This window comes from Excalfactoria chinensis, chromosome 13 (genome assembly GCF_039878825.1).
Source record: "Excalfactoria chinensis isolate bCotChi1 chromosome 13, bCotChi1.hap2, whole genome shotgun sequence".
Classification (NCBI taxonomy): Eukaryota; Metazoa; Chordata; class Aves; order Galliformes; family Phasianidae; genus Excalfactoria; species Excalfactoria chinensis.
The window spans coordinates 4,105,775-4,127,277 of NC_092837.1; the positions used below are offsets into that span (position 1 = coordinate 4,105,775).

The window sequence follows — 21,503 nt, forward strand, 5'->3', positions numbered from 1 at the left end:
CGCTGCAGAGAAATTAGGCTCAAGCACTTTGCTTTCAGTTGTAGCATAGGATGTGCCATGCCAGCATCTGACTGCATTTCAGACATGTGTAACACATAACAACTGAGCAGCAATCTGTTTTTCTTCTCATTTTTCTTTTTTTCTTTTTTAACCAAAAGAACGAAACTGTTCTGAACACACCACAAAGGAACCAAAAGAACAGTTGGGATTCATGTTTTTAAGGAGTCCTTGCTATGCCATAACTTCTCATGGTTCAGTTGCTAAATTACACTATAAAAATAAGTAAGTGCAATTGAGAGGCTGTGTTAATCTCAGAAGTTTAAACATCACCCCATAATGACTGCTTTATAGTGGCCCATAGTAAACTACTTTATGGGGCATGCAGGAGATTTATCCACACGCGTATGCTAAATACTCCTGGGAATTTTCTCACATAGAGAAATGAGGATGACACAAAACCAAATGCATACAAAACACTGCAGTCATTCACACTGCAGCAGCAATACCACCCAGTAGGAAAGAACATTTACGACACTGAAAGGAGATAAGACCCGATAGCCAGCACAGCAGTAAGATGCTGCTTTTGGAAGTGCAGAATTTCCTATCCTGATAATCAGCGCCGATTCTAGAAACATCACAAATAACAACCACCTCTTTGCAAGGAAATGAGAGCTTAGGCACTAACTATAAATAAGTTATAAAGAAAAAAGGAGTGGTTTGGAAAGTTGTTTATCAAAATCAAGAGACCTTAGAGCCAAACCAAGATCTTGCACATAAAAGCTCCCTGGAATCAAGGGTGAGTTTATATGCTATTTCTTGTCCATGTGTTTGGGGCCGACTGACTGCATTCAACTGCCTTTAACAATTTCTCTCTCTAGAAATACAAGAGATCCATCCTGTCTGACCCACAGATCCCAGATTAAAAGTCTTTTAAAGAAAGAAGTTAGTAGTGTAGTCTTTTTCAATTTTACTCTAACTACACAAGAGTGAGTTAACGTAAAATCCATGACAACCCAAAGAGTCAGCCTGATTTTCTCAGGGGAGAAAATTTATTGCCCATGCAAGACAAATATAAGCATACAAGGCACTACATGAAGTCTTGTATATGAGTGCATCACCTCACTCATCCATAAAGCACTCACAAGCAATAAAGCAAAGATCATTTTAAATCCCTCTGTGTTATCATTAAGGAAGTATCATTCACCCACTTGTCTGCAAGCTGCTGTCCTCTCCCGCAGGCTGCTTCATCTTACAACAATGCCTCCTTTCTGGCTCAGAAGACCAACAACCGGCTCTCCCCTGAGCTTCTGGCAGATCTCTGTGATCACCTGGCAGGAGGCAGCATAACAAGAATTTATTTGACAGGCATCCTCCCAAGGAGGCTCAGTATATCAGTCATGCTGCTGACACCCTCACCACCCAGAGGGGTTTGTCTGGGTGACAGAAGTTTTCTAGCTATGTGTAGCTGCTCTACCAGTGGGCCATCCAAAAGATACCAGGATTTTCCATTTCACAGAAAGGGTGTTTTCTCCACGTTATTTGCAGAGGGTGCACTGTTGCTGGTTAGGGACAAAAAGGACCAACACTTACTGCCCACGATTGCATGAACTATCTTGATCTGAGTGCTCTGGCTTAACAAATTAACACTAACTATGGCCTTAAGTAGAATCTGCTATTCTAATTTGTCACTGAAAAGAACTGCAAGTTTGAGTCATTCCTTCCCTTCATACAGTGCCATGGGAGAAACACCAGTCAATTTATCACCAGTCTATGAATTTTGCTTAGATCACTGTTGTTTGAAGAACAGTAAACATTAAAAACATTAAAAGTCTCCATGTAACACTTTTTGCCTCAAATTGTTGAATGAAAGTCCTAAGTGCCAAGCAGTGACTCATTTCTGAAGTCTGGCATGCTGGAATGCTCAGACTTATGTAGGCAAAGTGGAATGGGCTTTGATTAGGGCTTGTGCCATATTTAAAGTATATTCAGGTTTCCTGGCAGTATAACTGGTCTGTTCTTAAAGATAAAAAAATCTCTTTTGAGATGAGAATTCTGAACAATCATACACTTCACAGTAGCTCAGCCTCTATAGGTTCAGGAATGACTTCCAAGGCAGGCTATAATGAGTATATGATAAGCAAAGTTCCAAGAGGAAGACTGTTAAAAAGAACAAGCAAACTAACAAACAACAGAATTATGAGAAAAAGATGGTGCTGCTGGTTTTATGGACATAGCTCTATCCCAGCACTCTAGCAGTACAACTAAAATGAACTCCCTCAAAGTTAAAATACCCAATAAAACTCAATAGGCCAGGTAACTACTTGGATTCAATGGAGAGAAGAGATGTCACCGATTACCAGAGAGTAGCTTGTCTTGCAAACACCAGACGATAAAACATCTTTCAATTCATGGCTTTTTTTCCCCCTCAAAACTATGCTTTCTCTGATGTGGAATTACAGTGCTGGCCAAGCCTGTAACACTGTGCCAAACAGAAACCTAGAGCTCAATTGAAATGTGAGCAGCACTTCCTCAAACAGCCTCTCCTACGGTGTCACAGCTCCCTCAGGGGACCAGGCCGTTACGCTGCCTGTCCTGTGGGTAGGACTGTCCTGCCCACATCCCACTCACTGATGCAACTTCCTCATCTCTGAGGTTTACCAGGTCAGTGCTTGTCCCGGGTGTACAGAGACGGTGAAGGGAATACGAGAGAACAAAATCTGTAACAGATACACACTTGAATGACTGATACATTATACTGCATGGTTACTAAAGTAACATTTGCAACTTCAGCTAGTTTTGCCCTCCCTCATACACATCTGGAACGCCAGGAGACACACACACTCCCTGCAGCAGCTACAAATCTCTATAGGTATAACATAACAGAGTGGCAAGAGACAAACTGAGAGCTCCAACAGTAACATAAGGGAGATATTTATTGTCAAACTATAACACATCTAAGTAAGCAAGCAAACACCACAGTAACTAACAAAAATGAAGGAGGATGCATTGTGAATACATTGGTTTTTAGCTTCTGGCATATTCAAACTATAAATGCTTTGGTTTGGCTAACAGGAAACCACAACTGTCCTATAATTGCAGCAATCAAACACTTGTAGGGAACAATAATTACAGGGAAATTAGTTATAGAGAGATCTGTGCTGTGTTTCTAATGACCTTGTTATTTTTTTCTTCATATCTGAGTGTTCAACTGTTGTGGTTTTTTGTTTTGTTTTTGTAGAGATTGGTTACCTGAAGTGACAAGTATGGATTAATTCTCTTAGAAGATATGCAATTAGCCTAGAAGTTTAATGTTACAGACAAATGACTGAAGTTGCTGCTAATTACTCAAGTTTGAGAAGCAAGGTTTGTTGTAAGACAAGCTATGAGTTTGTTTTAGTATGAGTCAAGTCTACTCGAGTTTCAGAGCTGTGAGACCAACGCTTTCTCCACGCAATCCAGGAAAACCATAAGATACAAAGTTTGATACAAATACAAAGAAGCCTGCTGCCCTCCCCCAGTCCAATCCAATTACTTTAGACACAGAGTACAGGATTAACCATTGCCTGTTGAACGGCATAGCCCCTTACCATCCACTTGAAACTGTCAAATAAAACACAGTAAATTTCAAATGTAAACAGCAATACAATCTGAGATTGTCTTAATGATTTTATTTTCCCCAAACCAAGATAATTAGAGAAAATAGTTGTCCAGGTAACACCTAAAGATAATTTAATCCTTTTCCAATCACCTGACACAGTAAATTAATCATGAAAGTCTACAGAAAAGATACTACTGCTGTTAAATCCTGGTAAAGAGTAAGGATTCAATAAAGACATGAAAATAGTTATGAGAATAACATTTACTTCAAATAATATTAATTGCCAAGGGATACAATGAAAATGATGATATCCATCTCTAACTTGGAATGCTTGAGCTGATTTCCACTAAGATCTTACTCCTGGTGTTCTTCTTCAGCGACGTGATGTTGTAACCTAGGTTTGTTGGGGTTGTGTTCGATCAGCCAATCAGCAAGCCATATCTGTGTAACAACAACAACAAATTCAGCACCTTCTGTGGGTGTTTTCTTGTTTGTTTGTTTTCTCTATAAAGTGTAAGGAAAGCTATTTAAAGCATTTTTGAAGCCTCTGACACACATTCCTACAGTGCTACAAAATGACCTTCCAGGAAAGAAGAAAAAAAAGCCTGATTTTTCTAGATGTTCTTTTGAATCTTCACCACTTAAATTGCTTTCAAATAACTCACTCTAAGTTTAGAAGATGACTTTTTCTTGGCAATGTCTATCTTTGTGCATAGGAATATTTTGGCCATATTTTAAATTATCAGAAGAGGCTTTGAAATTAAGATGTGTTACATGCACAAAAGCATTTAATGAAATGCCACTCTTAGCAAATATTACATTTAATTTATCTAGTAATGATTTATTAAAAATGCCACAACCTTCTGCACTGAAATCACTCCATAATGCCTACAAATTACAAATTAAGCACAGTCACTTTCTGAAACTGATCCTGTAAGTTTTCTAGCAAATTGCACTAAAATGAGAATGTGAAGAGTGGGAATGTCTAAATTCATCTTCCAAAGTCTTGACCTTGGGCAAATCAACCCCTTTGCTTCAATTTATCCACATGTAAAAGGAAAGATTTAACACATCATTTTTTGTTTCACAGAGCTGCCGGAATGAAATGAACTTTACAGCCATACTGTGAAGTGAAAGAGTTGATAGAACAGTAGATCAGTAAGATAAACATTACTCTCCTCTTTTTTTTCTTTTATCAGGTAATGAGAAAGGTTTTAAAGAACATGAGACAATAGAAGGGGTGCTATGACAGCCCTCACAGGTTAGTCAGCAATGGCAGCAGTGAGAATTCAGGACAAATGAAGAAGAAAAATAACAAACAAGGAAGCCATACCAACGTAAGTGGCAGCCCTTAAAAAGACTACCTGAGAGAGTTACCAAAAAAACTGTTTGACTCGGATGCAGTTTACTCTATGTTACTTCAGGAAATTGGCTGAGACAACCTCAGTGCTGCTAGCAACTATTTATGTGTCTGACATTGTTTTTTCATTTCTAAAGAATGCATGAGAAACAAAAGGTTACAATTACCCCAAATTTGGTTCATGGGAGAAAAATATCTAAGTATATGAACATAGCAGAAAGAAATGCTCCATCAGTTTCCCTGTGAATCACCTGGCAGGATGAAGCTGAAAAGCAATAGCCAACATGTGTTTCTCAAATCAAGCTTATTTTCCTTTTATGACAAGGTTGCAGACATTAAGAACGTGGAAGAAAGGGTTAATATGTTTCTGTTGGCAGATAATTTTCTCACAGGCAAGGAAGAGGAAAATGGTCTAAGTGAAATTACTATTTCTAGTTACATAACAGGCCAAAAAACTGCACTCAGAGTGCCAAGGTTAATTGGAAACAAAGAAACAAAATGATTTAGGGAAGTGTGACCTACAAGTTAAGATAGAGGAAAGAAAGAATAGCTTTTTATTACAGTGAAGAAATGACTGGAAAAAAAGAGAGAGAGAGAGAGAGAGAGAGAGAGAGAGAGACAGTGACAGCCTTCAAACATGCAATAGGTTGCTGCAAAAGAAAGGAGATGTTACACTGCCTCCAATGTGCTCTGGGGACACTGAAACAAAACAAAACAAAAAATGTCATGAGATTAGAACTGGAGCACGAGAGACTTAGAGTAAGTTTTAGTGAAAGGTTTTCAATTGTATATAACTAAGCACGGAAATAGATCGCCTCAGGACACAGTAGAATGACGAATGAATGAGATCTCCATCATTGGGAGCACTGAAGAACAGGCCAGACAAACCTTAGCTGGGAATGGTTACCTACAATTGGTCTGGCCTTAGGGCAAAGGGATGGATGAAGTGACTGCTTCAGGGACACTGCATCTCAGTTTCTTAGATTTCAGTGGTAACAGTGTCTGACATACAGACAAAGTGAATGGACTGTAAAGCTGGAACAATTATAGTACATTTAGTCTGACACAGGTCATAGAAGCACCTCAGAATATTCTTAAGGTATTTTTCTTTTTCCTCTGCAGTGTCTCTTGTGGGAAAAAAGTTTGCTAATAATGTAGAATGCAGCACAACTCCCAGTCAATCATCACACTGATTGATTTTCTGCATTCCTAAATACGTACTAGTGTGAATTATTTAAATTGTAAGAACAGTACATGTAAAACAAAATACTGTATTTTTCCAGAGGAATGAAAGCTAATTCTATTTAGGTGCTGAAAGGAAAAATCCAATAAACTCTTCTATTCCCCCCCCACTAAGAGTTCAATTCATGTGAAATCTTTTGTTAAAAGAGATCCTTGACATCTCCTTTAGAGGAGGACAAGACGTACCAACCCAATATATTGAGGGTTAAGATGACATAATTTTCTATAAGCCAGATTGATTACTCAAGATGGGTTTTACTCAGAAGAATCATAATTAGTTTTCCTGGTGAACTGTGGGGGCAAGCTCATGTAACTGTTATCAATGCCATATAGTCAAGATAGCTGCTCATCCTAAAGAAGGATTAGGTTATTATTATTAAATTAAACATAACAATGAAGTAAAGCCTTGCAAAGAGCTCTGAAGTGTTTTACTCAAGCATGTAACTACTACCTGTGTGATTAGCATCTAAGTAAGCTTATCTAGAATCTACTATGAGAGCTATTTCATCTCAAACTTACCTTCGAAATATTAAAGTAAAAACCTCCTCTTGGCATCATATGATAGCATTTATTTGCTTTTCTAGACATCTGTAACAACTATGTGTAGGCAATAGTCTTATAGATGTCATCTAAAATAACCATTTCATCGAAGATTTCATATAGCCTTGGCCTTCATCTCAGCTGTTAGCAAACAAATCAACTTCTTGAAAGGCAAACACTATCTGACTACCTCATTAGCAGTTAACTAAAACAGCACAGCTCTTTTGCAAAAGAGTAGCTTATGTATATACAGGGAGCACGAATATTAATGTCAAACATATCACAAAGCATACAACACAGAGCTGATATACCATACCATTGGATCTGCTGGCTTCTCTTTACAAAGTGCAGTGAGCCCAGCTAGTAATGTAGGATTTACATGAAGATTCAAGTAATCTCTAGCTCTTTGTCCAGCTGGAATTGGCTCTGAGATTGCTGTAAAGAGTAAACACAGGGGTTGGAAAGCAACTCGAGTGATCAAAGAAGAGCTTCTTTCATAGGTTGTTTATAATAATATTAAGGTAAATGGAGGATCATGTAAGTTAATAATATGTAGTAGTTTATTAAGATTTTCACACAACAAACTGCAAAGACACCATTTAAACTCCTTTACAGTGCCACTGAGGTAATCTTTCTAATTATAGTCAATTATGAAAGGATAGAAACCCAGACCATTTGGAGAAACACCAATATCTTTGAAGATTCATTAGGAGGTAGGAGAGAAAGAATATACCCTATGTTTATTATTTCCTTCCTGCAGCTTGGCTCTGGTTTCTGGAAGCCCTAAATATCTCATGTTAAGTCTAGCTTTGCTGGCAAATGTGATGGCTTACACAAGGTAATGCCCATTGGAAATATAACAAGCTTTTCTAGTCATTTCCCCTCTTTCTGTCAGAGACTAAAACCATAATTCCAATGTTACCTTATAAACAAAAGACCATCTCCCAGACCTTCCAGGTACTATGATCCATTTCTCTAGCATTTACCTTAGGAATAGCATTATCATGTGAGTGAACAGTTGCTGCTGAACAGACATTGCTCATTCTGAGCCCAAGAGGGACAATCTTCTCAAGCTAACAGGAGTCCCTGGTCTGATCACTGCCAGAAAAATGTGCTAAGGTACAATAGCTTCCATTTTTATCTGCTCCAATTCTCAAACCATGGAGTTTGAAAAGTAGAAGCAGTCACTGTAATTATAGTGACTCTTCGAATAGAAATTGGTATGCTTTTTGCACGAAAAAATATCAACATTAATAAATACACATTTGCACAAAGCAAACAAGCCCAAGCCCTTCTAAATTAAATTATATCTAGAGTCTGAACAGAGACAATTAATAAGAGAGAGGGATGCTATCCTCCTAAAGGCTGGCAGTAAATTTTTTGCATCATTTTACCTTCTGGAAACATGAATCGAATTTCTCTTTCTGCTGAGGAAATGCTGAGACTGCCATGAAGTCCATTCCTCAGATCATCATTCCCATAGATTGCTCTTAAACTAAAAGCAAGAGAAAGAACAGCTGAATGGGCAACTGCAAATACCTTTAAAGTGTCTACAGTATAAAAGCAATACACATAGCCTAAATAACAGGGCTGTGGTTTGATTTGTTTTTAAACAAATTAAGTAGGAGATGAACATTTGTGTTTACACATTCAGTGTTCTCTGTAAAATGAGTGAACTTTACATACGCAAAGGTGAAAACTTATGTTATGAATAATCTAAAGAGATAACATTAAAAATCCTTATCTCGTCTGAAAGAGAAAGAGCAGAAGTAGGTGGGAGAAGTCCAGATCTCCCTGTTATTTAAGAGAACTACAGAATCCTTCTGACTTCACCAAAACCAGGCTTACCTGTGAGGGTGAGTCAGCCTCGCTTTTATGCTGTTTGATGGTCCAAGCAATTCCTTCCAGTATGAGACTGCCTGGTGTCTGGCAAGAACCATAGCAACTGAAGGTCCAGAGCTCATATAGGCTGCTAAATTAGGGAAAAACATTTTTCCATACTGGTCTGCATAAAAGATGCTACATTGCTCTGGGCTCAGCTGGAGCTTCCGTTTCTAAGAAAAGTGTAAAAGAAAAGAGAATGAAAAAGAGGTTACTAAATAGAGCTAGTTTGCTACCTCAGGTACCACACTGTTCTTTGGGGCAGTCACATCTTCAATCCAAGCTGAAGAGGTACAGAGTAACTTCCCAGCTTAATCTGATTCTCTCAGATTTGGTCCTCCTTGAGATACAAAGCAACAACAGAAACAACAAACAGTAAAAAGAAAACAAAACAAAAAAGCAACCAACCAAGAGGTTTCCATGTTATAATTAATGCCCGCAGCATTAATTATACAATTGCTCATTCTTTCATTCAGTGCTTTAGGATTTTCACTGTAGCTATCCAGCCTACAGGTAGCCAGAATTAGGACAGGTGTAACAGGTCATCCAGCAGAGGGCATGGGGCAGCCTGAAGAGAAATATACTTACTAAAAACTTTCTTTGAGCCTGCTCTAATGTGATACAGAGTGCTAAACGTTCAGATTCCTATCAGCCTCAGTGTCAAAAGTTAATGACTGTAAAGTTCCTCTCATTGAAAAAGAAAACAAAACACACATACACAAAACAACTCTCTAGTCTTCTGATGAATTTCCTATACATAAAACAAACAGAAATGTAGGAAATTAAAAAAGAACAAGTTTGAAAAGAGGCATTTACAAAAGCAAAATATTGCAGTTTTAAGGAAGCATATACATGTAATACTTGTATCTAGAAGCCTGGTTGCTGCTCAGCCAGTGCCCTCAATGTTCACAGCCGACCCACTACGAGGAGGGGGAGGAGGAGAAAGAGAAGAATGCAAACACGATGAGGACGACAGCGGCACCCAGCGACCGCCCCAACCCCACGGGGAGACATGGAAGAAGGTTTTTTGTTTTTTGGGTTTTTTTTCCCCCTCATGTGATCGCTTCTAGAAGAAAGTTAAAAAGAACAAAGACTTCCTGCCAGAGTATTTAAAGAGTATTTAAGTAGAACTTTGGTCGTGCACTTCAGACCACAGGCTGCCACTTAATTCCGGAAGCATCCACTTGGGAAATGGATACATGACACACAGATACTAGAATGGGTCCTCTCTAAAGAGTTACTTTGGGGCATGCTCCCATCTGCTACATATGTTACATACATGAAGCTAAAACCCAGTTCATTAAGGAAGTATGGGATTTCTTCTGTCAGCGAAATTGTTGGTCAGCTCTCTTCCATGTCACACACCAACAGAATGTATCAAGGAATCTGGGAGTTGTGGTTGATGATGTGAAAAATATATACTGATTTTTGGGTAACAGAAGCCTTTAAATATTGAACTGACTGCTGAAAGTTAAGATGACTGTTGACATGACACACAAACTGCAGTTGTTATCTCAGGAACATAGCCTTTTACCTGAACAATCAGGAATCCAGATCTGAGGATGAGATCCTCTATCTCTTCCTCCTTATCTACAACATCAGGTTTGATGAGGGCCAGTGTTTTTTCCACAAAAATCTGAGGTTCTGGCATTAGCATCTCCATCTTTCTGAATTAGAACCTCTGTGCTTCTTTGCCCTGCAATGACAGCAGTTAATGACATTTAGGGTTTGCCTGCCATGCAGTCACCTGCAGCCACACTCAGTGCATACCCCAGGAAGGAAGCCAGCCATCCTCATTTCAGACCATCCTCATTGGACTTTCTCTGCACAAGTTAACATCCTGTAATTCACACTCCCATCTTCAGTAGAAGAATATTTTGTAGAAAACAAGCCAAAAATAAACATTTTTAGGCAATCGTGAAGTATGAACCCTATAGAACATCTCTAACTCAGACCACGCACGAGGAGAAGCATGTCTGTGCACAGTGCTGCTGCAGGCAGAGCAGGGAGTGCTCCCAGCAGCCGTCCTGCAGCCTGCTTACCGACACCTCGTGTTCCACCAAACCCCACACCTGCATTCCTGTCCGTGCAGATCACTGCGTGGGATATTACTCGGAGACGGTCCAACTGCAAGCCTCCAGATGTTTCTCAGTTGTTATTTAAGCATTTTATTTACGGACACGAGACAAAGAGTCGATTTCCTCACTGACTGCATCTGGCCATCGGCGTGCTATGAGGCTCCAACATTTCTCTCTGAACAGTGCAAGTAGTGTGGAATGGTTTCCTGAGAACTGTGCCCTTCTCCCCGGGTTTTGACCTCCGTGCCTGCGAGTCTCTGAGGAGATAAGGCTGAAGACACACAGTCACACGCAGAAAGCTTGTAGCTACCGACCTGGAACCGCAGCTCGCAGTCACTGCCGCCAGCGGCTCCTCTATGCCCGCCCCGCCGCCATGCCGCGCAGCTCCCCGTTGCTAAGTGACGGCGGGGCCGTGAGGGCTGCAGGCGCAGCGGCCACAAGATGGCCTCCGTGCCCCTCGCGGCGGGCGGCTGCGTGCGTGTGCGGGGGTGGAGCAGAAATGGCGGAGCGGGAGCGCCACTGCCTGAGCGGGGGAGGCCGCGCCCTCGGCAGCCTCTTTCCGGACCTCGTTTGCCTCTTTCCTGAGCTCTCGGTGCGACAACAGAACAAAGAAGGGAGTAAATTGGTTTGGGCAGAAGGTTTTGGGGATCCGATGCGTTGTTAATCCTGTGACGCAGCTTTCTGTCGGTTTTACTCCACGCTGGAAGCACGATCTCACAGCAGGCGTTCATGAAGAGAGGTTGGGCTGTTGAACCGGTGTTTTGGAACAGAAACAAACTTTTCAGCGCCGAAGCCCCCTGCAGGTTCTTTAAATATCGCTGTGTGGCGGCAGCACGCACAGCACCTCCTGTTTATTTCCCGTCGGACCCGCAGCACGCAGCTCACAACAGAGCAGGCGCTGACCTCAGTTCCCAACTCTAGAATACAGTTTCTCAGCACTTTGGATTGAAAGGCATTTTCTCCCCGGTGTTACCCGGTTTTAACACAGAAACAAGCAGCCCGCCGCCCCGCTGAGGCCTGCCAGCTGCTATCAGGTCGGCACAGCCCGGTGGCTGCGATAACGCCAGCACCAGCCCATGGACTCCTCACACTCAGGCCTCTTCCACTGCTGTGTGTTTGCCAAGAACGATGGGATCCAGGGCGACATCTATTTGTCACATCCAGCTGGAATTGCCTGTTCCATTTGAGCCCTTGGGGTGAGACAGATGAAGAGACAAGCGCTCACGTATGCAGGCTTCATTTCTTTTCATCAAAAAGAGGCTGAAAGTTGCTACAAAGGGGAAAAGGCACGAGGCAAAATTCTTAGAGAGCCATAGATGCAATGTTGAGTAGTAATGGTCAGCAGAAGAAATGGAAGTTTCCTGCAAAAGCAGGATTTTGTGTAAGAAAGACCTGCTTTGCCTTAACTGTACTTACCATAGGTAATGTAAACAATGGACCAATAGAAATGAGAAACAAAATTACAGTAACCTTATTCCTGACAGTTTGAAGCACATTCAAAAATCAAAGGTTGAAACTGCTTTCCTCATCTCTCAAAACACAGAGGCTCCGAGAGACAAAAATGCTTAAGGCTTGAACAGTTCAGATATTGACTGACTTTGCAAATACAGGCATACGATGTTGGCTTCTTAAACAGAGGCAGCTCAACCAACAGCCAATTTGAAGATACTGTAAATGCAGCAGCTACTCACAGATAAGGGAAAGACGTGTTTCGTGAGAAATAAATTCCTAGAAAGATCTGGGAGTTCATCTACTTTTCCTTTTAGTTCAGGGTTAATTCTCTTTGCAAACTAAACGCTTACAAGGCTGACAGACTGACCCCAGGCTTAGCAGCTCAAAAGCCTCCTCATCCCCAGTGAATATTTCAGATTATTACTTAAGAAATTGAATTTGAATTTAATATCCTCACAGAATACTGCCGACTGTAATATCTCGCAGTTCCTTTAGTTGGGTGCATTTTGCTCCCAGTTAAAAAAAGACAGGAAAAAAATACATCAATATCTGTCTGTGCATCCTTGTCTGCTGCAGCCTCCCCATGAGCAGCGTCCTGTGCACTCCGCTCCTTCCCCCATCCTTCCGTGTCAGAATTTCTCCTCCTTGCTGTTTCCAGAAGCATTTCTGGAGGGCGGAGATCATCTAATTTTAGCAGCTCAGAGAATCCTCTGCTCTCCAATGAGCGAGCTGCTGCATCTGAAGCTGCAGCCAATTACCCGGGGTTTCCTCCTGCTACACTTCCCACGACCGTTTAATAATGCAGAGTTGCACATTTAAAGGGACCCCGCACATTAAGAGAAAATAACACCGTGTGTTCCCTAACAAAGAAGTAGCTTTAAGCACTGAGAGTATCTCAAAGGTTTCTTCTGCCTTGCATTCCATAAACCCGACCTTTTAACCCTGTGTTGATACTGTTATTGTACACATGGTATCTTTGTAGCGCTTGAAAAGCTATTTCTAATGGCTAAGAGGCTGGTTTGAAGCATCCTCTCTAACTTCTGTAGCCCAGGGATGTTATTAAGAGCTAAGAAAAGAAACAAACAAAACCTGAAATTAATTACAATGCAACAAACCATTACAAGTCCTGAATACTTCTCCGGGCACAGCTCTGCTGCTGCATCTGACCTGTTAAGCAGTTTAACAAGCCTTGGTTGTCTTATTTTTGGCTGCCATGGAATATAATAACACTAAGATCGAGGCTGCAGATGCATCTAGTAGCAAAGAAATGAGTTCTTAAGGAAAAAAACCTACTAACCAACACTATTTTCAAACTTTGAATTCCAAAAAAAATTGCACTGGATAATGCAAAATAATAAAGAAAAGTTGGAGTAACACTGGCTAGTTTCACTGATTAAAAATGAAACTTGCTCATTTTAGCTTTACATGCATTTTGATGTCAAGCATGCAAAAATATATATATATATTAGTAGTAATAATTGACTGGCTATTCATTTGCCACACAAACAACTTCTGTCCACCACCGACATCATTTATTTTTGCTTCCGTCTCCCACGATAAAGGCTGGGATACCTACATGCAGTACCAGCCTACCTCCAAAACCTGCTGCATCCTTGCTTGCTTTTGCAGTGCAAAGTGTCTGTGGCGGAAACCCTGTGACCAAGCCAACTTCCGCTCCTGCAAGCCCGCTCCCTGCTCCATTTCTTACAGCTAAACGATTCTGCTGCAGCTTGCCTACATGCCTGTAATTGTAGCTAACTTTTTATTGCTTCTGACTAACCCAATTCAAGCCTTCATTTCTGCTTTCATGCATTTGCTACCTCACTATTTTCTTTAAATATCTTATATCTACAAGATTCTAAGTAATAACAAACTTCTTATCTACATGTCCTCTGTAACTCTACTGCTTGCTCTACTGACCTTCTATTTTAGTACCTGATCACCCTCATGCCCACTCTTTTATATGTTCACATCTTTTGCCATACACTCTGCTCTGACCTCCCAGCACCAGCACAGATGCACTTCAGCCTCTTGTACATCAGTCAATTCATTTAATATAACCCCTCTGTAGAAGTGCCTCTTCACATCTCATGTTCATAAGTCTTCCAACCACATCTCCTGTCTGCCTGCACCCTAAAGTCACTTCAAACACAGTTTTGCTTCCACTACTCATCTAAATGCTTCTCAACACATCTTAAGCCAAACTCTTCAGTCTCCAGTCACTTTTAGCACAGCTAGCTTTCCTCTTACCTTGGCTTTCACAATTATTCTCACCTACTGCTGTTTCCACAGCCTGACAGCAATAGCTTCCCTTGTGTTTCTTTCCATGTCTGCAAGAGCACCAGTGAACTCTGATATAATTTCTCTCCTCCCTTCCATTCTAGCTCATTGTCCTAATTGACAAATACAGATACAATTGCCTCATATTATTGTCTCCTTTCAAACTTAAGGTGTTTCCATTGCAATTTACCGTCATGTAATGAGCGTGTGCTAGATAAATGATCTGGCTGAAAACCAACCACTTTTCAGCTGAGTTATTTTACAGCTAACTGCACAGAGGAGTAGGTGGAACTTCACAGCCAGGAATGTGAGTTTTACATTCAGACTGGTCCAAACTGCTGCGAGTTACTGACATGGCTGGGAATCTTGCACAAGCTCTCCTCACCTCAGTTACTGCTGATACCTTTTTCTCTGATCATAATATTTAAACCATTCCCTTTCTTTCAGATTTTTTCTGCGGGAGTATTTTATTTTGTAGACCATCTTTTTATGTCAGTTCTCCACGTCTTTCCACATAAAGTGTTTTCTACTCCACACAAAACTCCTGGCTTTCAGTTGTAAACCAGTACACATATCGATCAAGTTCTATTTACCTTTTGTTCCACAAAGAATAGCCCCTACAATGTAAATCATCTAAAGCAATTGAATTCTACTGAGCCATTTTAAAATAGACTCTCCTGCTCAATTCCACGGTGCTGCTCAGGACATATTCATGTTGAATGCCTGTAGAGACTGACATAGACTCACTGTTTCCTATAAAGCTTCTACTCATCTGTACACAGCATGTGGATACTGTATATGGATACTAGACATTTACCTTTTACTTCCTTAAATATATATCTCTACCTTATTTCTATGCAGCATAAAACAGACATAATAGCTGGAAATTGCTGCTTGGAATGGCCAAGCTGAGAGATGGAGATGGGCCTGACCAGAAGAAAACAGATTTCAAAAGATTACATCCATCATCTGAACCTAAGCTTAGATAACAGACTTACTTGCATAAACAGCCAACCATTTTGGTCTACTCTTGCTGCTGGTCTATCAACTTGTAACTTCTGGATACACTTCTGCATTCAGCTGCCTTAAACATAAAAACTTCCAAGAAAGAAAGTAGTTAGTGAAGCTTGGCAGTACTTAACTTTTCATCCACCCCCCATTTAAGTCCAGCTGCAGATATCAGTTCAGCCTGAGTGACTTAAGCAAATGCAGGATAATTTCTAATTGAAGCAAGCTGGTTGTTCTGTATAAATTAACACATACAGGTGATGGCAGCTTTGGGTACAGATCTGATTACAATCTAAGCCAAAGCTGGCCTAAAAGAAGCTAACAGAAGATCTCTTGCTAGATTTGGGGTGAGTTTCCCTGAGATGATACATATTAGGGAAAAGAACATCTTACAGTAACAACAAAAATCTTTGTTTCTAATTATACTTAACATTTAGTACTAGAAAAAACTTTAAAAACACAGCCTTGTAAAGATAAATATATCAGAAAAGGGATACACAACCTGTTCTATATTATCAATTTTCAAGCCTGCTAGTTAGATATTCTTCGTACCGTTCTCACTGGACATAACCTCAAGGAACATTCAGATTCATGAACTTTACAATTAAGAGATGGTTGTGGAGCTTGCCCATAGTTGCTCATTTAGAGCACCTATTTTCAGGTAGTCTTATTACTTTTCTATTTGTGAGCAGCAAAACATGAGGGTAAAAAAAATGATGGAAGCAAATAGTTGTTATGTCCAAGGATTTAAACTTGAGAAACTGTAAGAAAACCTGATAGAATTCCAGTAAGAAACAGGAATCAGTTTTGCTGTGTGTGGGAATCAAAGCAGAATGCTCAGCCTGGACCAGTTAGCATGGTTCTCATGTCAAGTACTGCAAGCAGCAAAGCAAAAGAGTGGCTTCAAATTCCTGGGTGTGGCTGGGGACTGTTTTCCATATGACCTTACAATACTCAGTATGATCTGTATTTTTCTATTCCTCTTAATTAGTCTGGCTTATAGATTAAAACTGTTTTTAAGTTTAAAAAAAAAAAAAAAAAAAGCTTCTTAATCTGAACGTGCTACCTTGATTTGATTTTGTGCTCACCTTTAATACTCTATATACGTTGTGCTGCTTACGAAACCAAATATCCCACAGTGTGTTGTGATTTTACCAAGGTGCTACTTGAAATGCTACACAGGATAGGAGTCGGTCTAAAAGTGGTTTGCTGAAGGTCAGCCTGGATCCTGGACTCGATAGCTTGCAGAATAAAGGTAAATAGTGCTGCATGTCTTCATTGTGCCACGTGCACTTCCTGAACTGTAGCAGTCGTGCAGGTAAGTTGGGCCAGAGGCCATATTTGAGGGTGGAACGCTCCATTGTGTTTACATTTATCACTACAACAAAACGTTAAGCCGTTCCTTTTAGCGCACCACCAGCAACGGCCTCCACGTGTCTGAATTCCGCTTTAAAGAGGTGGTAGCAACCTTCAGCTCTCCATCCGAAAGCTGAGCTCTGTGCCATTGCTGCGGACAAATGAGGTATGAGGGCTGGCACACTGCACAAGCATTTGAAGTACAGACACGAGGAGCGCTGTCTCCTGCACTCCTCACACTCGCATTGCCAGCAGAGCTGATACATCCTTGGGCAAAAAGCACGACGGCTCTGAGTTATGTAACGCCGACTCCGAATTTCCACCAAGAAACAACAAACTCCGGCCGCCTCTGTCGAAAACCAGCAGAGCCGGGAGCGCGTAGCAAACCTTGGAGTGACTGAGTCAGCGCGCACCGCACCTTCACGGGGCGGCGGCAGGAAACGCGGCGGCGCCGCCATAACCGCGCCTCAACGGGCCGGCAGCGCTCCGTTAGGAGGCCGCTGCGGGCAACAGCCATCGCCTCACGCGGGCGTTACGCCTCCGGGGCTGGGCTTCGCGCCTAGTCTGCTATCGGGAAGCGCCTGGAGAAGACAACGCGGGTGTAAATCGGCGCAGCGGCCACCCGCGCGTCCGCTCCCCCACGGGCCGGCAGAGCCGCGGGCGCTGAGGTGAGAGGCGCGAAGCCCCCGCACGCGTTTTCCCTCACAGCCCGGTCCCGCCGGCCGCCATTCGCCTCACCCCGCGCGCCCCTCCCGCCCAGCGCCGCGGAACCAATAGGAGCCGCCGAATGCGATGAGTGACAAAGAGAGACTGCCTACCAGGAAGCATCTTGTTGCCGTGTGGCCCAGGCTCTGGCGGTATAAAGGCGGCCACGCGTTAAAGCTTCGGGCCGGAGAGTACGTGTCGCGGGGGGAGGAGGAGGCGGCGGGGCCGGTGCGGAGCAGCCGAGCACCGTGGGGGATTTTAATCCGATTCCGGCCGGCCCGGATTTTATCGCGAGCGGCTTTTAAAGTGAGTAGGGGCGGGCGGCGGCACGCGGGGGGGAGGGGCGGCGGCGGACCGGATCAGACCGGCCCAGCCCTGCGGGGGGAGCGGCCTCGTTGACCGCCGGCCCCGCTGGTCTGTTGCAGGCGCCTCACGTCCCTCTCGCCTCTGCGGACGGGGCAGCATGTCCGAAGCGGAGCAGCAGTTGGCGGCCGCCGCCGGCGCCACCCAGAACGGACACGAAGCGGCCGAGAGCTCCGGGGAGCAGCAGCAGGCCGACGCCGGCGGAGCCCCGGCGGCCACGGCGGGCGCGGCGACAGCGACGGCAGCGACAGCGGGAACGGCGGCGGGAGCCGGCCCTGCGGCGGGGACGGCGGGGGTGACCGCCAGCCAGAACGGGGCCGAAGGCGACCAGATCAACGCCAGCAAGAACGAGGAGGACGCGGGGTAAGCGGCGGGCGGCAGGCGGGAGCAGGCCGCACCCCCCCACACCTCCCCCATCCCCGCTTTGGGCGCCATGTGCGGAGCGCGGCCGCTAGGCCTCGGCGCGGCCCTCGGGCGGGCGGAGCGCCCGGTCGGACCCGGGCCTCACGGGGGAGAACGACGGGCGGCCCCGCGGCGCAGCGCTCCCTTTGTTCTGGAGCTGCCTTTTGTTGGCGCCATGTGGTGGCTGGGGGAGGGGCGGCCGCGGGCTCTCGCCGGCTCGCGCTGTAAAATGGAAGGGATTTCCCTCGGCGCGCCTCCCGCCTCGGCCCCGTCCGCTTTAAAGCAGAGGGGAGAAAGGAGGGAGCCGCCCGCTGCCCGGAGTGGTGGCTGCGAACTTTGGGGGCTTCTTAAAGAAACCCTGTCTGACGGCTGAACGGGAGCGTGCTTTGTGTAAGGCGTGCAAAGTAACGGGGGTTGGAACGTGTAACGGCGGCGATCTGAAGTATTTTTGGAGGAAGGAAGGGAAAAGCAACACGAGCAAAACGATTTGCGGCGTGATGAAAAAAGTAAGAGCGATTCTGGTTTACATCTTCGCAGCATTGTCAGAAAATTGGTTGTCATTTAAGATCGTTTTATGGAGTAGTCGGGGGTGTTTGCTGTTTTAGTAGCAGCGCTTGTACACGAGAAGACTTGATGATCACAGTCGATCCTTTTATTATCTTTTTGAATATAATCACTGGGCATGAGAACTACCTGCTTGTTTCTGCAGACTCTTCTTTGAGCCTGGCTACTCACATCTATAACTGGAACTTCTTTGTTGTCACTGGGCCCTCAGTCAGGGCCGTTTCTCTGAGGCTGAACAGAGCTGGAGCTGCGGCAGTGCAATAGGTTTCTGTTTGTAAGGGAAGGAGTAAGAGTTATACGAGCTTCCTGTAACCCAGGGCCGGATGTGCCTTTTTTTTTTCCACAGCATTGAAAGACTGAGAACTACACATGTGTAAGCTGCGTGGATTTTCTTTTTACATCCTTAGCATGCAGCGTTCCCTGAAAAGTGGGTGATGTTATCCTGCTTGTCACACAGGATGTGACAAATTTCAGCCAAACCTGTAGACTAAAATCTCTAAAGAAGTGAAACCAGCAATAATTATTCATAAGGATTGAATTGAATGAAAATTTTAAGCCTGTGCACACGACCTGCCCAAGATAGAGCTCAGGACATGGACAGTAAATACAGTTAATAGCTGGAAATTGCTTTGATTTGTGTTGGCATTCTAGGGAGGGGTGAAAAAGCGACTGTGTATTAGCAGTGCAATTGTCCAGTTTACATGGCTGCTGAAGAGGAAGTGAAATACTAAGAATTGGTCTTAATTCAGAAGCTCTGTTGTGGTGTTGAAATATACGCAGATGTTGATCGTACCACTTTAAAAACCAAAAGGTTGTATATCAATGTGATATCTCCTCCTGTGGTAAGCCATTATTTTAGCACGTGGCCGTACCTGTGTGTAGCCCTATCCTTAGGGCATGCGGCTGAAGTTTCCTGCAGGTAAATTCCTGTCATCCCAACCTTTGAATTTCTCTTGGATCTGTTCTGTAAGAACATCTAGTGATGGCAGGGCATGCTACTGAAAACAACTGTTAGTCTTTTTATGGTTTGCGTTATTGCTTGGTCCGTAAGCTCTTTCAATGAGAATGGAGCCATCAGGTTGCTTTTTTTTTTTTAGCCTTAATTGAAAGGTTTAGTAAGCTCTGGAAGGCTTTTTCTTTAAGGCCTCTTATTTTAATGGCTGTAAGGTGACTTAGGCCTTAAATAACCACGCCACTTAGTTGGGAGTGCACAGCTGGATCTGAAAAATTAGAGTTACAGCCTGTAATGGATATGGTTTCCTCCTGTAACATGAAAAAGGTTTAGCAAACAGATTAATCACTTTTGTACATCTTTTTCTTGTGTTGCCATTTGAACCTAAACGGATGCTGGTTTTGGCAGGTCAAAGTTATGCATTAACACCAATGGCCAATTTTATTTAGATGTAGGCTGGTTTATAAATTGCTGCTAGCTTCTACTGCCAGATCATGGTTATCTCTGAACAGAGTAGTGACAACTTAAACTGCTTTAGTTTGTAGTTAGGTAAAAAGGCTCAAATGCTTTTAAAAGCTCAGTTTGTTACCTTGGAAACTCTGAAAATAGAAAATAGTTGTGCTATTAATGGTTTTATTTAAGTGAGGCATTTGAAAAGTGCCTCGTTGACTGATCTTAGTTTTGCATAGTTTCAATTCTGTATTGCACTTCAGTAGTTTATATTTCTCTGTGATACTTCAGTGGTAATCTGTGTGAGAGTGTGGGTAGGGAAGTACTATATTGTGGTCTCCCATGAAAACAAAGACTGGCTTAATACCTTCACACTAATGAAGGTAGAACTAGATTCAGTAGCTAAGCAGGAAGAAGTTCACAGTGTACTTGTTAAGGCAGGTCCAAAGTCCTGTCTGTTGTAGGAGACTGTTCTTAGACATCGCGGGTATGCTTTAAATTCTGCAGGTTGTTCCTAAGGCTAATGATTTGGACAAATGAACATAAAAATAAGAGACATCTTAAGTATTTTGATCTTGGTGCCCTTTACTAGCCTGAGTGCTTTCAAAGCAGTATATATGACCTCAGTTCCTTTCCAAAAGGAAGAGGCAGTAATTGATAATCAATACTGCTTCGTTGCAAGTAACAAAATCACAGTGGAAGAACATAAGTTACTGCTGAGGAGTATTTGAAGCAATTTTTCTTGTGTTTTGTTTTTTTTTTTTTTTAAAACAGGGCATCATAAATAGCAGAGTGTACTGTTGTACTGTAATTCCCCCAAAGAAGCACATGTGGGGGAAACAAACCCTTGTGTGTCCCTGTAGTGTTAGATTTAGACAATATGCAAAAGTGTCTAACACTCAACAGTTGGACCTGTTCTGACAATGCTGCTGAGGCATGTACCACCATGAGCATCTTTGCTGCACGTGCTTTTCTGTACTACTTCCTGAATCTAAATAGCTCTTCTCTTTGAAATTTCAGGAAAATGTTTGTTGGTGGCCTCAGTTGGGATACAAGCAAAAAAGACTTGAAAGACTACTTCACCAAGTTTGGTGAGGTAACTGACTGTACGATAAAGATGGACCCTAACACGGGAAGATCCAGGGGCTTTGGTTTTATACTCTTCAAAGAACCTGGGAGTGTTGAAAAGGTAAGCGAGTTTAAGCTTTGTTCTCAATTCCTCAGATACTTAAATTAAAGGGAAACTTTCTAGTTTAAGTTAATCTAATTAAA

The 21,503-nt window shown here is 42.8% G+C and overlaps 2 protein-coding genes and 1 long non-coding RNA gene across 19 annotated transcripts in view; 2 read left to right on the plus strand and 1 right to left on the minus strand.

The window, feature by feature from the left end:
* On the minus strand, positions 1-17,751 carry NME5 (NME/NM23 family member 5). Of its 9 annotated transcripts, none has more exons than XM_072348067.1 (7): positions 15,430-15,528; positions 11,014-11,889; positions 10,156-10,317; positions 8,589-8,794; positions 8,135-8,235; positions 7,057-7,175; positions 1-4,039 (listed from the first exon to the last, which is right to left on the minus strand). In XM_072348067.1, exons 3-7 carry the CDS (start codon positions 10,282-10,284, stop codon positions 3,953-3,955), a joined length of 642 nt encoding a protein of 213 aa, XP_072204168.1. In that variant the 5' UTR covers positions 10,285-10,317; positions 11,014-11,889; positions 15,430-15,528; the 3' UTR covers positions 1-3,952. The 9 variants fall into 9 exon arrangements, with proteins under 9 accessions (XP_072204168.1, XP_072204177.1, XP_072204172.1 ...); XM_072348071.1 differs by lacking the exon at positions 15,430-15,528 and adding an exon at positions 10,392-10,480 and having other exon boundaries at positions 2,895-4,039; positions 11,014-11,905; XM_072348073.1 differs by lacking the exons at positions 11,014-11,889; positions 15,430-15,528 and adding an exon at positions 17,614-17,751 and having other exon boundaries at positions 2,895-4,039.
* LOC140258095 (uncharacterized) lies at positions 15,720-17,521 on the plus strand. 2 transcript variants are annotated; one of them, XR_011905173.1, is made up of 3 exons: positions 15,720-15,786; positions 16,599-16,757; positions 16,836-17,521. It is a non-coding gene; the product is annotated as an uncharacterized lncRNA (long non-coding RNA). The 2 variants fall into 2 exon arrangements; XR_011905174.1 differs by having other exon boundaries at positions 16,599-16,694; positions 16,849-17,521.
* The window catches only part of HNRNPAB (heterogeneous nuclear ribonucleoprotein A/B), a 24,254-nt gene continuing 20,416 nt past the window's right edge, over positions 17,666-21,503 (plus strand). For all 8 annotated transcript variants that reach the window (XM_072348059.1, XM_072348060.1, XM_072348063.1 and 5 more), the window contains exons 1-3: positions 17,666-17,806; positions 17,926-18,226; positions 21,252-21,420. In XM_072348059.1, the coding sequence (XP_072204160.1) occupies positions 17,964-18,226; positions 21,252-21,420 (432 nt within the window). In that variant the 5' untranslated portion in view covers positions 17,666-17,806; positions 17,926-17,963. The remainder of the gene's footprint in view (positions 17,807-17,925; positions 18,227-21,251; positions 21,421-21,503) is intronic.

Excerpts from the sequence above, each read along its gene's own strand:
- NME5 (XM_072348067.1), bottom strand. The coding sequence starts at position 10,284 with ATGGAGATGCTAATGCCAGAACCTCAGATTTTTGTGGAAAAAACACTG. Across the intron at positions 8,795-10,155 it reads CTGGATTCCTGATTGTTCAG|AAACGGAAGCTCCAGCTGAG; the intron begins GTAAAAGGCTAT and ends CACTTTTCTTAG. Across the intron at positions 7,176-8,134 it reads TCGATTCATGTTTCCAGAAG|CAATCTCAGAGCCAATTCCA; the intron begins GTAAAATGATGC and ends TACTCTTTACAG.